Source organism: Salmo salar, chromosome 17 (assembly GCF_965601325.2).
Source record: "Salmo salar chromosome 17, fSalSal1, whole genome shotgun sequence".
In the NCBI taxonomy this organism is placed as follows: Eukaryota; Metazoa; Chordata; class Actinopteri; order Salmoniformes; family Salmonidae; genus Salmo; species Salmo salar.
The window spans coordinates 59512811-59529967 of record NC_138307.1 but is presented as its reverse complement, the minus strand read 5'-3'; the positions used below and the strand labels follow the sequence as shown (position 1 = coordinate 59529967).

At 48.6% G+C, this 17157-nt stretch overlaps 1 protein-coding gene across 1 annotated transcript in view; it reads left to right on the top strand.

Moving 5' to 3' along the window:
• The window catches only part of LOC106576272 (N-acetylglucosamine-1-phosphate transferase subunits alpha and beta), a 22117-nt gene continuing 4960 nt past the window's right edge, over window positions 1–17157 (top strand). Inside the window, exons 1-17 of the mRNA XM_014153356.3 lie at window positions 1–306; window positions 656–741; window positions 864–983; window positions 1378–1428; window positions 1898–2100; window positions 2386–2450; window positions 2660–2794; window positions 10690–10851; window positions 11161–11340; window positions 11487–11657; window positions 13484–13607; window positions 13733–13930; window positions 14461–15617; window positions 15864–16063; window positions 16228–16447; window positions 16652–16765; window positions 16865–16950. Of these exons, the coding sequence (XP_014008831.1) occupies window positions 175–306; window positions 656–741; window positions 864–983; window positions 1378–1428; window positions 1898–2100; window positions 2386–2450; window positions 2660–2794; window positions 10690–10851; window positions 11161–11340; window positions 11487–11657; window positions 13484–13607; window positions 13733–13930; window positions 14461–15617; window positions 15864–16063; window positions 16228–16447; window positions 16652–16765; window positions 16865–16950 (3404 nt within the window). The 5' untranslated portion in view covers window positions 1–174. The remainder of the gene's footprint in view (window positions 307–655; window positions 742–863; window positions 984–1377; window positions 1429–1897; window positions 2101–2385; window positions 2451–2659; window positions 2795–10689; window positions 10852–11160; window positions 11341–11486; window positions 11658–13483; window positions 13608–13732; window positions 13931–14460; window positions 15618–15863; window positions 16064–16227; window positions 16448–16651; window positions 16766–16864; window positions 16951–17157) is intronic.

The window sequence follows — 17157 nt, the reverse complement described above, 5'->3', positions numbered from 1 at the left end:
GCACATCACCATAAAGGAAGTGCAATGGTTGGTCATGTGTTTTGACAGTTTTGGCTAGTTGTCATGTGACTAAGAAGACGTCGTTCGTTTTGTAGTGTTTATTTTATATTAACTCCGATATGTTCCCGCGTCTTCGGTGAATGACTGAAGAGATATGGATTGCAAAGGAGAACCATGGTGATAATCAATTCAGTACTGAAACTCTTGCAGAGACAGACCTACACCTGTCTGTCCCACCGCTATGGACTGTACCTCTGCTTTGGAGGGATAGTCCTCATGATCGTCTCTGCCTTCCAGTTTGGAGAAGTAAGTAGCTTAGTTAGCTAACAAGCGAACCCTTGTCAAACGCAATGATGCAGCAGTTAACTTATCTCTCTCTCTCTCTCTGTGTGTGTGTGTGTGTGTGTGTGTGTGTGTGTGTGTGTGTGTGTGTGTGTGTGTGTGTGTGTGTGTGTGTGTGTGTGTGTGTGTGTGTGTGTGTGTGTGTGTGTGTGTGTGTGTGTGTGTGTGTGTGTGTGTGTGTGTGTGTGTGTGTGTGTGTGTGTGTGTGTGTGACGTTACACTCTAAGTTAAGGCACGGCCTGTTCTGGTTGGTTATGTTGAAGTATACAATCCATTCAGTGGTTAATGATATCATCCCCCTCTCTGTGTGTAGGTGGTGGTAGAGTGGAGTAGGGATCAGTACCATGTACTGTTTGACTCCTATAGAGACAATGTAGCTGGGAAATCATTCCAGACACGGTGAGAAACTACAGGGATAACCAGTGTTTCACTGTCTCAACTCACTATTCCAAATGGTGCTTTTTTCTGTCTACTGATTTAAAATGGATGTGTATCTTCTCTATGGTGTTGTGCCGCGGTAGGCTGTGCCAGCCCATGCCCATAGATGTGGTGTACACCTGGGTGAATGGCACGGACACCGACCTGATGAAGCAGCTACGTGGTGTGAGAGAGCAGCTGGAGGAAGAGCAGAGAACACTGAGGTACTGCACATGGTCACCGGGACTTCAGTTACACGGCACACACATTAGGCTACACAAATAGTTTTGACGTGAATGCAAGCTGAACATACTTGTTTTTGGTTTTGGACGGAGAGAGGGTTACTGTGGCCCGCTGAATGTTCTGAGAGGCGGTTATTAGCACGTAAAGGAAGCGGGTACTTATTCACATTACATGATTACTGTGATTGAATCATTCCCATTCATCCTGTTGTGAAGACTAGGGGACACCAAATAAGTAGGTAACTAATATTGCCAGTGGGAGATTCTGTTAGATCAAAGGTCGATTGTCAATCACAATACTAGAACATTCCCCAACAACACATTCCATGCGTTAACGGATCAGTGCATTGACTTTCTGGACTGTTTCTCACCATAGGGAACGGCTGGGGAAGAATGCAAGTGATCCGACTGAATTGCCGAAGGACAGGTGAGTGATGAGATGGAAACGCCTGTACATTACTGTAGATTTACTGTGGTTTTCACACGGATACTTTACATATCTAGCTCAATATGGATGCTTCCAAACTCTAAGGGCTGGGAGTTGATGATGAACCATCTTATTGAGACACAAACTACGGTCGTCTTAGATCAAGGGTTTTGACATGGTTTCCTGTTTCTTGCTCAACTGAGTGTTTGGGAGAGAGGGTCTCTGTGTAGTCGACCAATCTGCAACGACAGTTGGCTTATGACCACAGACATTAAGGCGGGCGACGCAACCACAGCACAAAGGAAGCCTTGTGCAAGGGGTGCAAACTGCAGCAAGACAGAGCGGGCTTTTTCACAAGCCATGGTGGTGTGGTAGAAGTAGTGACGTTGGATTGGCGTTGTGGACACCATCTTGATGTTTTGTGACCTTTTTTATCTTTCTCTTTATATTTCTGTGTTTCTGTTTGCAGTGTGAAGCCAGAATGTCTGCTGTCCCATTGTATCATCGCGCCCATGCTAGCCCTGGACCCGGCTCTGCCAGCCAACGTCACCCTGAAGGAGCTGCCATCGCTCTCGCCCTCCTTCTCCACCGCCAAGCTGCTGCTGCAAGTGGCCAAGCCCCTCCACCCCTCCACCACAGTGTCTGTGGTCGTCTTCCACTCCCATGCTGATGGTAAAGAGTCATTGAAACTAACACTCCTAACTGGCACTCGACACACATGCTAATTCAAATCAAATGTATTTATATAGCCCTTCGTACATCAGCTGATATCTCAAAGTGCTGTACAGAAACCCAGCCTAAAACCCCAAACAGCAAGCAATGCATGTGAAAGAAGCACGGTTCACAGTTCACAGTTCACAGTTCTGCTACCCACTCAGTACGAGAACACCAATCATGTCATCACAGCAAAATCTCTCTCTCTCTCTTCTCCCCCCCCCCCCCCCCCCCCCCCCATAGCGGACAAGGCCTACACAGACGCTCTGCGTGAGGCTCTGAAGCGCTCTGTCTCTAGATGTTACCTGGTGAGTTACCGGACTCTGTAGTCTGCTATTAGAACTTCTATTGCACCAGACACAACCAATACTTCCAAGACCTGTCTGATTCCAGCACCATTATATGATCGAGCATTTACCCCAATTGGATACACTGGTCCTTACTTAAGGATGAATAAGCAAATGGACACACAGTCATGTGGTAACAATAATCTACTGTGCTGTTGTTCATACTGTAGACCACAGATAAGGAAGCACCAGGTCTGGTCCGCATGCAGAGCCTGGCCTACCTCAGTGGCTTCCCAGCATCCTTCAAGGAGACAGAGCAGCTCAGAGTCAAACTGCCATCTGTTGTCACTGGCAGGATCAAACAGGTAAGACTAACCTGGATGGAAAAAGGAAAAGAAATGGCATAATCTAGCAGGAAAATACAATACTAAATCCAGTACTGTATTTATTTTAGACAGGGAGAGGTATCTGTTATTTCACTAGAGGGCAGTGTTTGACATAATACAGTATGCCATTTTTATCATATGAACACATTCGTTGTTTTCTTAACCATGTCACCACATTTTATTTACATTTAATGAGAAATGCAGATTTTAGGAAAAAATAAGGTCCAATTCCAGGACAAATGAATATAATATGTAACTATATTCATATAGCCACAAGATGTCACCCTGTACCTCAGAATCGTGGTGTGAAAGATGGGCCAGTCATTGCCATGCTCCAACCGTTTGTAAATCAGACAGGATCAAGACAGAATCTATTGTGTTCCAACTGAACATGGACTCTGTCTGTCTGCCATAACCACAGACCTTAAACAATATAATTATACCCAATTAAATAAGTAATAGCACTTAACCTCTATGGGCTACTCAACAGCCAGTTGAATCCTGTGGCGCGTTATTCAAATACCTTAGATATGCTATTACTTCAATTTTTCAAAAATATGACTATTTTACACCATTTTAAAGATAAGACTCTCGTTAATCTAACCACACTGTCCAATTTCAAAAAGGCTTTACAACGAAAGCAAAACATTAGATTATGTCAGCAGAGTACCCAGCCAGAAATAATCAGACACCCATTTTTCAAGCTAGCATATAATGTCACATAAACCCAAACCACAGCTAAATGTAGCACTAACCTTTGATGATCTTCATCAGATGACAACCCTAGGACATTATGTTATACAATACATGCATGTTTTGTTCAATCAAGTTCATATTTATATCAAAAACCAGCTTTTTACATTAGCATGTGACTAGCATGTGACTAGCATTCCCACCGAACACTGCCGGTGAATTTACTAAATTACTCACGATAAACGTTCACAAAAAGCTTAACAATTATTTTAAGAATTATAGATACAGAACTCCTCTATGCACTCGATATGTCCGATTTTAAAATAGCTTTTCGGTGAAAGCACATTTTGCAATATTCTCAGTAGATAGCCCGGCATCACAGGGCTAGCTATTTAGACACCCAGCAAGTTTAGCACTCATCAAAGTCAGATTTACTATAAGAAAAATGTTATTACCTTTGTTGTCTTCATCAGAATGCACTCCCAGGACTTCTACTTCAATAACAAATGTTGGTTTGGTCCAAAATAATCCATCGTTATATCCAAACAGCGGCGTTTTGTTCGTGCGTTCTAGACACTATCCTAAAGGGTAAATAAGGGTGGCGAGCATGGCGCAATTCGTGACAAAAAAAATGTAAATATTCCATTACCGTACTTCGAAGCATGTCAACCGCTGTTTAAAATCAATTATTATGCAATTTTTCTCATAAAAAAGCGATAATATTCCGACCGGGAATCTGCTTTTAGGTAAACAGACAAAGGAAAAGAAAGCATTCGGTCGAAGCGGGCACGCGCCTAAGCCCATAGTACTCTGAGTGGCCACTTGCCAAAAGCGATAAAGTGTTTCAGCCAGAGCCTGCCTCGATATCGTTCAGCTTTTTCCCGGGCTCTGAGACCCTATGGAAGCCGTAGGAAGTGTCACGTTATTGCACAGATCCTGAGTCTTCAATAAAAAGAGCCAAGATGAAACACTACTTCTCAGACAGGCCACTTCCTGCTTGAAATCTTCTCAGGTTTTGGCCTGCCATATGAGTTCTGTTATACTCACAGACACCATTCAAACAGTTTTAGAAACTTTAGGGTATTTTCTATCCAAAGCCAATAATTATATGCATATTCTAGTTACTGGGCAGGAGTAGTAACCAGATTAAATCGGGTATGTTTTTTTATCCAGCCGTGTCAATACTGCCCCCTAGCCCTAACAGGTTTTAAGCAGAAGAGGTCTCCCATCTATTTAAAGTTATGGTAGTAAAGAGCCCTGGTTTAGTTTGGCCACGGGTTGTCTATCTAATCATTTTCTCCAATCAGAACTCTGAAATATTTCGGGAGGGCGAATGCCAGTAACACGCCGGATTACTCTGAGATAATCAAAGAAAAGAATCCACTGATGGTTAACTGTAATAAATAACTACTGTAGTTCTGTCTCACTGCAGGCATTGATACAGGCTATATACATACAAAGCTACACGGAGTGTACAAAACATTAGGAACACCTTCAAAATATTGAGTTGCACATGGGAAACTGTTCAGCGTGAAACACGCAGCAGCGTTGCAGTTCTTGACACACTCAAACCGGTGCGCCTGGCACCTACCACCCTACCCTGTTCAAAGGCACTTAAATATTTTGTCTTGCCTATTCAATGTCTCAATTGTCTCAAGGCTTAAAAATCCTTCTTTAAACGGTCTTCTCCCGTTCATCTACACTACAATAGAAAGTGTCTGTGATCTGCAGACTCCTGACTACAGTGAGCCCTCCTTATCCTCCTACTGCCTCTCCTTCTCTTTTCTCTGTGTGTCTCTCTCTCTGTGTGTGTCTCTCTGTCTCTCTGTGTCTGTCTCTCTGTGTGTCTCTCGTCGGGGGTCATGTGATAACAGAAGGGTATTAGGGTGAAACCCTGTCTTGGGGAGCGGCCATGGGGTGGTGCCAGGCAGCACACTGAAAGGTCACCAGGATTTTACTGACCTTTCCTTCTCTATCCCCCTCTGTTTTCTCTTTCTATTCCACCCACTCCCTCTGTCTCACATAGACTTTTCTACGGCCCCACATGTGAGGTAGCCTTTATAAGCAGAGTGTATGGGGACAGGAGGTTCAGGAAGGCGAGGAGAGACGGAGGGGGGAGAGAGAGAATGCAGAGAGACGGAGGGGGGGAGAGAGAATGCAGAGAGACGGAGGGGGGGAGAGAGAATGCAGAGAGACGGAGGGGGGGAGAGAGAATGCAGAGAGACGGAGGGGGGGAGAGAGAATGCAGAGAGACGGAGGGGGGGAGAGAGAATGCAGAGAGACGGAGGGGGGGAGAGAGAATGCAGAGAGACGGAGGAGGGAGAGAGAGAGAATGCAGAGAGACGGAGGGGGGAGAGAGAGAGAGAATGCAGAGAGACGGAGGGGGGAGAGAGAGAGAGAGAATGCAGAGAGACGGAGGGGGGAGAGAGAGAGAGAGAATGCAGAGAGACGGAGGGGGGAGAGAGAGAGAGAGAATGCAGAGAGACGGAGGGGGGAGGGAGAGAGAGAGAATGCAGAGAGACGGAGGGGGGAGGGAGAGAGAGGCAATGCAGAGAGACGGAGGGGGGAGAGAGAGAGAGGCAATGCAGAGAGACGGAGGGGGGAGAGAGAGAGAGAGAATGCAGAGAGACGGAGGGGGGAGAGAGAGAGAGAGAATGCAGAGAGACGGAGGGGGGAGAGAGAGAGAGAGAATGCAGAGAGACGGAGGGGGGAGAGAGAGAGAGAGAATGCAGAGAGACGGAGGGGGGAGGGAGAGAGAGGCAATGCAGAGAGACGGAGGGGGGAGAGAGAGAGAGGCAATGCAGAGAGACGGAGGGGGGAGAGAGAGAGAGAGAGAGAATGCAGAGAGACGGAGGGGGGAGAGAGAGAGAGAGAGAATGCAGAGAGACGGAGGGGGGAGAGAGAGAGAGAATGCAGAGACGGAGGGGGGGAGAGAGAGAGAGAGAATGCAGAGACGGAGGGGGGAGAGAGAGAGAGAATGCAGAGAGACGGAGGGGGGAGAGAGAGAATGCGGAGAGACGGAGGGGGGGAGAGAGAGAGAATGCGGAGAGACGGAGGGGGGAGAGAGAGAGAATGCGGAGAGACGGAGGGGGGAGAGAGAGAGAATGCGGAGAGACGGAGGGGGAGAGAGAGAGAATGCGGAGAGACGGAGGGGGGAGAGAGAGAGAATGCGGAGAGACGGAGGGGGGAGAGAGAGAATGCGGCGAGACGGAGGGGGGAGAGAGAGAATGCGGCGAGACGGAGGGGGGAGAGAGAGAATGCGGAGAGACGGAGGGGGGAGAGAGAGAATGCGGAGAGACGGAGGGGGGAGAGAGAGAGGAGACGGAGGGGGGAGAGAGAGAGAATGCGGAGAGACGGAGGGGGGAGAGAGAGAATGCGGAGAGACGGAGGGGGGAGAGAGAGAATGCGGAGAGACGGAGGGGGGAGAGAGAGAGAATGCGGAGAGACGGAGGGGGGAGAGAGAGAGAATGCGGAGAGACGGAGGGGGGAGAGAGAGAGAATGCGGAGAGACGGAGGGGGGAGAGAGAGAGAATGCGGAGAGACGGAGGGGGGAGAGAGAGAGAATGCGGAGAGACGGAGGGGAGAGAGAGAGAATGCGGAGAGACGGAGGGGGGAGAGAGAGAGAATGCGGAGAGACGGAGGGGGGAGAGAGAGAGAATGCGGAGAGACGGAGGGGGGAGAGAGGGAGAATGCGGAGAGACGGAGGGGGGAGAGAGAGAGAATGCGGAGAGACGGAGGGGGAGAGAGAGAGAATGCGGAGAGACGGAGGGGGGAGAGAGTGAATGCGGAGAGACGGAGGGGGGAGAGAGACGGCCGGGGGGGGTGGAGAGCGGAGAGTTGGCCGGAGGGGGGTGGACTGCGGAGAGTCAGCCGGGGGGGTGGAGGAGAGCGGAGAGACGGCCAGAGGGGGAGCCAGAGGGAGAGAGCCAGAGGGAGACGGGGGAGAGACTGGGAGGTGGGGAGACGGGGGGGGGGGGGGGGATGGGAGAGAGAGATGGGGGAGGTGGGGAGAGAGATGGGGGAGGTGGGGCAGGGGAGGTGTGGAGAGAGAGACGGGGGAGGTGGGGAAAGATGGGACGAGAGAGAGGGGGGAGACGGGGAAGAGTGGGGGAGATGGAGGGGGGGAGAGATGGCGGGAGAGAGAGAGAATGCAGAGACACGGAAGGGGAGTGGGGGAGAATGCAGAGAGACACGGAGGGGGAGAGAGAATGCAGAGAAGGCGGGGAGGGGGAGAGAATGCAGAGACACAGAGGGGGAGAGAGAAACGGAGAGAATGCAGAGACACAGAGGGGGGAGAGAGACGGAGAGAATGCAGAGACATGGAGGGGGGAGAGATGGAGAGAATGCAGAGACATGGAGGGGGGTGGGGGAGAATGCAGAGAGACACGGAGGGGGAGAGAGAATGCAGAGACACAGCGAGAGAGACGGAGAGAATGCAGAGACATGGAGGGGGGAGAGACGGAGAGAATGCAGAGACATGGAGGGGGGGTGGGGGAGAATGCAGAGAGACACGGAGGGGGAGAGAGAATGCAGAGACACAGCGGGAGAGAGGAAGAATGCAGAGACACAGAGGGGGGAGAGGGAGACGGCGAGAATGCAGAGACACGGAGGGGGAGAGAGAATGCAGAGAAGGCGGGGAGGGGGAGAGAGAATGCAGAGACACAGCGGGAGAGAGGAAGAATGCAGAGACACGGAGAGGGGGAGAGAGGGGGAGAGAATGCAGAGACACGGAGGGGGGGGAGAGAGACGGAGAGAATGCAGAGACACGAAGGGGGAGTGAGTGAGAGAGAGAGAGAGAGAGAGAGAGTGAGAGAGAGTGAGAGAGTGAGAGAGAGAGTGAGAGAGAGAGTGAGAGAGAGAGTGAGAGAGAGAGTGAGAGAGAGTGAGAGAGAGTGAGAGTGAGTGAGAGAGAGAGAGAGAGTGAGAGAGAGTGAGAGAGAGAGAGAGAGAGAGAGAGAGTGAGAGAGAGAGAGAGAGAGAGAGAGTGAGAGAGAGAGAGAGAGAGAGAGAGAGAGAGAGAGAGAGAGAGAGAGAGAGAGAGAGAGAGAGAGAGAGAGAGAGAGAGAGAGAGAGAGAGAGAGAGAGAGAGACTAAAATAGTCAATAAATAGAAGCCGTAAAGTATAACTACATTTAAAGCCATGATAGTCACACAGTAGTACTATTTTGGTGTTTATGTATATAATTTTTTAGGTGTTTCAGGTTTGGGATTCAAACCCATGCTGATATTGAAGACGTGTGCCAGAAGCTGCAGCATTATCGCTGGACAAGCCAGGCCACGAGGAATCCATAGATTCCACCAAGATGCATCGTCACCTCACTGGCCTTAATCATATGACTGGAATGACCCCTGGTTATACTGTAGACCAGGCTTTCCCTACTGGCGGCCCGCAAAATATGATGAATTTATTGTTGGACAGAAAATACTGTTATAACACCAGGAAGTGAACTAGTGATTTTGATTTGGGGAAACCTGTTCCCAAGCAGTCCCACTCTTAAGACATGTGATCATACAAACGTAAGCAAGGTTTATAATGATGTTTTAGTCAAATATTACATCTGTTTGGGCTTCTTGCGATCAACTTGCAGGCAACAAATGAATTGTAACTCTGTTCCGGGTCACCAGCCATCCTCCAGAACAAAATCGGCTGAATCTAGTTGACGATCCCTGCTGTGGAGTTTGAGACGTGGGGGGGGGGGGATGATGGATCGACGATCATATGACATTATGAAGCCTCCCCCTCACTCAACACTATTGTGACGTTTAGTTGTGCTAAAATATTTACTGGGCTCTGGTGTGTGTGTTAGACTCTCGTGATACACGCACGATTTGGTTTGGTTTTACCCAGGTTAGGTATATTTAGGCTTCAGTTTTTTACTTCCGGAGCACGTGGTTCAAGGTTTTACTGTATTTGTGGTTTGTATGTATACACCTCTTTGTCTCAACTGACTAATGACGTTTTTAAACAGTAATGAACAGTTTAAAATGTCAGAAGTAGGAAAAACAGCTGATGTTTGGATCCTCTGGTCACTATTGACATTGGCTCATGATAACGGGTATGACGTGACCTTTAATACTTCAACTAAACGCCTGCATCTTTTGACGGGCTGCTGACAGGCAGATGTGGATGAGAATGTTGATGTTACTGCCAATGCCTTTCCTAGTAAAGCTATATAAAGCTATGTTTACTATTGTCTTTGTGTTACTGTGACATGTGTGTGTGTGTGTGTGTGTGTGTGTGTGTGTGTGTGTGAGAACTTGTACAGACACATGGAGCTGTGTGTTAACAGCTCCTATAAAAGGGGCTAATAAAAATGGAAGTGTGATCTCCAGCTGGTTGTCCCGGCCTCATCTTAGGGATTTCTATAACAACAGGAGCAGAGAACAAACATGTCAAGGCTGAGTGGGAGGCCAGCAGTAGTAAGGTGTTTGGGTTCTGGCTCAGTGGTTTGTGGGTTGTCTGGAAGGCTAGGGACTAAGGAGATGAGAGAGTAGGGACAGATGGTTATGAGAGGCAACGACTGAGATGACCCATGCACATGCAAGGACACTGAGCCGTGCCTTCCAATCCAACGCTGAGATCAATACCAGCTCCCCCACCCAGAAAGGACATCACAGAATTTTCCAAGAGCCTGCCCCACTCTTTCCTTCCTTCGAACCCTCCCCCCCTGCCTCACTCACTCACTCTCGTTCCCATATCCCCAGTGGCATGACTGGGGTATTCTCTCTTGAAGGTTACAGTAGTCGTGGTTGGTTGTGACGAGTCCTCTGCTTTGATGTGGTTCCATCCTTTAAACTGGCCATGGGTCAGAGGTTATAGGTCAACATCAAAATCGAATCGCTTTGAACCCAGCTCACGTTCAGCCTAGTATTCTGTGTATGCACCTGTCATGTGGTGGCTCTGTCTGTCATCTCTGTCACACGGAATTCTTCCCAGGGACAGGAGCAGTAACCAAAGTCACAATAAGGGATTTTAGGCCCAGCGCCATATAACCTTTGACATGGCCACTACAGCTAAAGTGGTTCATAAAAATATCTCTGTCTTGTTGTGGAGGTTGTGTCCTTGGCTCCAAATAAAGGCTGTGATATTTGAGTTGTTTTGTCATGGTGCTGCTATGCTGAGTAGCATCTGCTGTCTCTGGTGCCACACTGCCATGTTTCTGTCTCTTTGTTTCTCATAGTTCCAGCTGTATACGGAGGCCAGTATCGCCCTGCTCCATCTGAACAGCCCTCAGGACTTTACGGACCTGACCCAGCAGGCCAAAAAGAACCTGACCCTGGACGGGAAAGAGCTGATCATCAGCGCTGCGTATCTTTTCTGGGACCTGACTGCCATCACACAGGTAAACCCTCACTCTGTCTCTGTCCCGTCACTCACTATCTATCAGGGAAGATCAACAATGTATGTCAAGGTAAAGAGACAAGAGTTAGCGCTCCTAATGCAGTTCCACTGTCCATTCATGGTGCAGTAGGTATCACCGAGTGGAACTAAACTGCTGGACTGAGAACTTCCGTTGTTCTCTACCTATACGACCTCGAGGATAAAATACAATGACATGTATTGCAAACATTTTGGATTGGTCTCTTTTCAGAGCACGGTGAAAGCATGTCTCAGACCCCTCTGCTCTGCTCTCTGCCCCCCCCCCCCCCAGTCCAAGCAGGACGAGGACGTCTCGGCCAGTCGCTTCGAGGACAACGAGGAGCTGCGCTATTCGCTGCGCTCGGTGGAGAGACATGCCCCCTGGGTGCGGCACATCTTCATCGTGACCAATGGGCAGATCCCCTCCTGGCTGAACCTGGACAACCCCCGCGTCACCGTGGTAACACACCAGGTACACCTGAGACCTACAGTACTACTCTCACATGATTGTTGACAATAACAGAAAATAAGGGATGTTGTGTCCGGAGCAGGAAGAATTCTGGGCCTTTAGTTAGGAAAACAAATCCAAGTTGCCATATGATTGTCTCTCCTGTGTAGGATGTCTTCCAGAACCACACCCACCTGCCCACCTTCAGTTCCCCTGCCATTGAGACCCACATCCACCGAATCCCAGGCCTGTCTCAGAAGTTCATCTACCTCAACGACGACGTCATGTTCGGGAAGGACGTGTGGCCTGACGACTTCTTCAGTCACTCCAAAGGACAGAAGGTCCGGGTCTAGACTTAAATTCAAGTGCTACTAGATCCTTGGTCTTGAATTCAACTCACTAGCTCAAGTTTGTGCTCATGTAGACTTTTTATCATTTCATATAAATATGACATACAGTGGAAGTCGGAAGTTTACACCTTAGACACATACATTTAAAATCAGTTTTTCACAATTCCTGACATTTAATCCTAGTAAATATTCCCTGTTTTAGGTCAGTTAGGATCACCACTTTATTTTAAGAATGTGAAATGTCAGAATAATAGTAGAGAGAATGATTTATTTCAGCTTTTATTTCTTTCATCACATTCCCAGTGGGTTAGAAGTTTACATGCACTCAATTAGTATTTGGTAGCATTGCCTTTAAACTGTTTAACTTGGGTCAAATGTTTCGGGTAGCCTTCCACAAGCTTCCCACAATTAGTTGGGTGAATTTTGGCCCATTCCTCCTGACAGAGCTGGTGTTACTGAATCAGGTTTGTAGGCCTCCTCTCTCGCACACGCTTTTTCAGTTCTGCCCACACATTTTCTATAGGATTGAGGTCAGGGCTTTGTGATGGCCACTGCGATACTTTGACTTTGTTGTCCTTAAGTCATTTTGCCACAACTTTGGAAGTATGCTTGGTCATTTTCCATTTGGAAGACCCATTTGCGACCAAGCTTTAACTTCCTGACTGATGTCTTGATGTTGCTTCAATATATCCACATAATGTTCCTTCCTCATGATGCCATGTATTTTGTGAAGTGCACCAGTCCCTCCTGCAGCAAAGCACCCCACAACATGATGCTGCCACCCCCGTGCTTTACGGTTGGGATGGTGTTCTTCGGCTTGCAAGCCTCCCCCTTTTTCCTTCAAACATAACGATGGTCATTATGTCCAAACAGTTCTATTTTTGTTTCATCAGACCAGAGGACATTTCTCCAAATAGTACGATCTTTGTCCCCATTTGCAGTTGCAAACTGTAGTCTGGCTTTTTTTATGGCGGTTTTGTAGCATTGGCTTCTTCCTTGCTGAGCGGCCTTTCAGGTAATGTTGATATAGGACTCGTTTTTCTGTGGATATAGATACTTTTGTACCTGTTTCCTCCAGCATCTTCACAAGGTCCTTTGCTGTTGTTCTGGGATTGATTTGCACTTTTCACACCAAAGTATGTTAATCTCTAGGAGACAGAATGCGTTTTCTTCCTGAGCGGTATGCCGGCTGCGTGGTCCCATGGTGTTTATACTTGCGTACTATTGCTTGTACAGATGAACGTGGTACCTTCAGGCATTTGGAAATTGCTCCCAAGGATGAACCAGACTTGTGGAGGTCTACAATTTATTTCTGAGGTTTTGGCTGATTTCTTTTGATTTTCCCATGATGTCAAGCAAAGAGGCACTGAGTTTGAAGGTAGGCCTTGAAATACATCCACAGGTACACCTCCAATTGACTCAAATGATGTCAATTAGCCTATCAGAAGCTTCTAAAGCCATGACATCATTTTCTGGAATTTTCCAAGCTGTTTAAAGGCACAGTCAACTTAGTGTATGTAAACTTCTGACTTCTGAATTATAAGTGAAATAATATCTGTAAACAATTGTTGGAAAAATGACTTGTCTCATGCACAAAGTAGATGTCGTAACCGACTTGCCAAAACTATAGTTTGTTAACAAGAAATTTGTGGAGTGGTTGAAAAATGAGTTTTAATGACTCCAACCTAAGCGTATGTAAACTTCCGACTTCAACTGTATCTTGCTAGCATTCGATTGGGTTATGTTTTGAGGAATAGTTCTGTTATTTTGTATTTTGTACATCCCTACTGTACCTCACCTGTCCTCTCTCCCTACAGGTGTACCTCACCTGGCCGGTCCCTAACTGTGCTGAAGGTTGTCCAGGCTCCTGGATCAAAGATGGCTACTGTGACAAGGCCTGCAACAACTCCGCCTGTGACTGGGATGGTGGCGACTGCCTGGGTGACAATCACTCCTTATCCCTCCCTGTACCAGTCTGCCTCTTCTCCTTCTTCCCTTCTCTCCTCCGTCACAACTCGTCGTTCACTGAGCTTGATGTTCTTCCTCTTCTCCATCTCACCACACAGGAGCTGGGGGCAGCCGGTTTGGGACCGGTGTGGGCGGAGTGGGTAATCAGCCCTGGCAGTTTTCCGGAGGTCTAGGTGGCATCGGGGGCGTGTCCAGCTGTAACCAAGGCTGTGCCAACTCCTGGCTGGCAGACAAGTTCTGTGACCAGGCCTGCAACGTGCTCTCCTGTGGCTTCGACGTGGGTGACTGTGGACAAGGTGCGTGTGATCTGAAGTAGGGCCAGGAGTTTTTCTTATTCGCCTGACCTGGAAAAGCTTTATTTATAGCTAAGATATTGAATACTAACCCAAGATATGTGATGTGCTGTTTGCAATGGGAGCAAATGAGCACAGTGGGCAGAACAAGCAAAGACGTGTGCAGTTCCAAGCAGGAGCTAGCCAGATCCTATTTGCGCGTTTTAACACGTATTTACATATTTTCCGTGAGGGAACGCCTACTCTGTGAAGTGCGCATGTACAATAACTAAATTCGCCCGTGCACTCCTTTTAAACAACATCATTATTTTGGAAACTTTGGCACAGGGTCAAGTCTCCAAAACTTACTGCAATTTGTTCGTAACAGGTTCTACTTTTGTGAAGAGAAGACTCTGAGATCAAATGTTTCATTGATGAGAAAATGTGCAGAATATTGGCCAAGTGTTTTTCCTGGTCTGGTCACGTTAGCTCATCCAGTGAGGTGGAAGAGCAGTGATAATCATGCATCGTGTGTGTGTGTGTGTGTGTTGTAGATCACTTTAACCAGCTCTACAGCGTCACCCTGCTGAAGAACAGGACCCTGTACACCCTGCCGGTGGGTGAGACCAGGCCATACTTCAGCTTTGCAGGCGTGGCTCGCCGGGTGACCGAGGCCCAGGTCAGCGACAACCCGGCCGTGCGCCATACCTCGGTGGCCAATAAGTGGAAGACGGTCCACCTGCTCCTTCACTCAGGCCACAATGCCTCGCTGGTCCACTACAACCTCACTGTCCGAGGGGATGACGACAAGGAGTTCTCCCTGACCTTCAGCGTGGCTGTGGACACCCGTCAGCTCCCCCAGCCCAACGTGTCCGTGTCCGGCCCACTCCACAAAGATGGATCCAAAGAGGCCAAGCCCACCACCGCCAGCGCAGAGCCTGAGGTCCCTTTCGAGGATGTCCCTCTGGAGAAACAAGGTCCCCGAGTCCTGAAGAGGCCACCTGGGGAAAATGAGGTGATCGTGGAGGTGCCTGCGCTGAACGTGTCCCTGCTACCGGCGGCCTTGCAGAGTGAGCTTCAGAGGCTGCAAGGAAAACTCCTGGTGGGTGACATCACTATGAAGGGTTATAACCTCACCAAGGCTATGCTGCTGGGGCCGTACAAGGCTCTGGCCAATCGGGGCTCCAGGTTAACACCAGCTGACCAGATCAAACCCCAGGACAACCCTTTTAAAGACCTAGTAGGACATGTGGTGAGGAGAGAGGCAGACGCACCACAGTTACTGGAGGCTAACCCAGTAGCACAACACAGTCCAGAAAGAAACGGAGCAGAGAAGACCAAAGAGCCAGAGGGAACCGAGGCACCAGAGGAGGTGCCCAAGTCGAGCATCGTTGGTGAGAAAGAGAAACAGAAAGCACAAAAGACTCCAGCAACCCCCATCCCAGTTCTAGTGGATGGGGAGTTTCCGAAAGCCGCTAAAGCCCAGGACACCACCCCCACAGAGAAACCTCCACCGTCCTCCAAGCTGGCCAAAGCCAAGGGCTCAGAGGGCCAATCACAGCAGCAGCGGGCAGGGGCCGAGAAGGGACCGGAGGAAGGAGCAAAGGGAGCCCGGGGGGTTCCTTTGGGCAGGAAGCTGCAGCACTACACCTCCTCAGATAGAGGCTTCCTGCCCTGGGAGAGACGGAAGTACTTCCAGGACCTGCTGGAGGTGAGCTGGGGTTGTTGTAATAATGTCACAAGGTCAGTCAGGAAGAATCCTGGCTCTTGAGATGAAGAACATAGAATCGAGAACAACCATGCATTGGATTGAATTGCAAACACTTTACTCAGAAACTGTTTGTTAAACTTTTAGTGTTCCAAATGTAAATGGGAATCTGAATGTTATCTGAATTTGATAAGAATGTTAATTGTGTATTCTCTTATTGCTTTCTGGCTCTTTCTATGGCTCCTATAGGAGGAGGAGCGTCTGGAGGGAGAGCTGGCGTACCAGGCAGACAGCGCCGCCGCTGGCCGGAGGCTGCAGGACACCTTCGCCGACTCCCTCCGCTACGTCAACAAGCTGCTCAACGGCCAGTTTGGCTTCACCTCCCGCAAGGTCCCCGCCCACATGCCCCACATGATCGACAGGCTCATTATGCAGGAGCTCCAAGACATGTGAGTAGCAGGAAATGTCGTCATATGGGAAATACTGGGTTAGTAATATAGAAGACCGAAGTAGCTGTTGTGAGTGCTTGTCTAACAGGAGCACTCATTTGTTTACCTCGTTAAAGTGAATTAGTTGCTGAACAAACTGATATGCGAATGTCTCCATCTTTCAGATTCCCACAGGCGTTCGACCTGACGTCGTCCCACCGCGTGCGTCACCCGGAGGACATGCAGTTTTCATTCTCCTACTTCTACTTCCTGATGTCGGCCCTGCAGCCGCTCAACGTCTCGCAAGTGTTCGACGAGATCGACACGGACCACTCCGGCATTCTGTCTGACCGTGAGATCCGAACGCTGGCCACTCGCATCCATGAGCTCCCCCTCAACCTGCAGGTCAGTAGAGAAGTCTGGGTGTAGAAGATCAGGTCCCCGTCGTGTCCATGTTATCTATCATCTTAGGCCAAAGTGATCATAGATCGGCGCGTCTACTCTGAGACACTTTATGAATACCGACCCTGGTTTTACTCCTGTTTTTAAAAGCTGATCTCAAACCAGTGGTACAGTGAGGTTAATGTGTTAGCGTGTGGCGTGTTGCAGGATCTGACAGGTCTGGAGCAGCTGCTGATCAACTGTTCTAAGACGCTGCCCACCAACCTGACCCAGCTACATATCGTTAGCCCTACACAGGAGGCATACTACGAAGCCAGCATGGTGACTACTCTACACGGCCTCTGTGCTGTGGCCCAACAACATTTCTAAGCTGTAGTAGACTTGAGGTGCAGAGACTGATTTGTGTATTTGAATCCACAGCCTCCCGTCACTAAAGGTCTGGTGGTCCACTGTAAAGCCGTCACAGAGCGCATCCACAAGGCCTTCAAAGACCAGAACAAGTACAAGTAAGTCCTGTTCTCAAAAAAAAAAGAAATCCATCTATGTCAAATGTGTGTAACAACAAAAGAAAATGCTGTACATTTTTTTATTTTTGTCCCCTGAAGAGGGGGTGGTTGGGTCTATAAAAATACAATAAATAAATAAAGTCCTGTTCTCTACCATCATCCACATTCCTTAATCTATATATGTCACCCATCCTACATTTTCTCCGG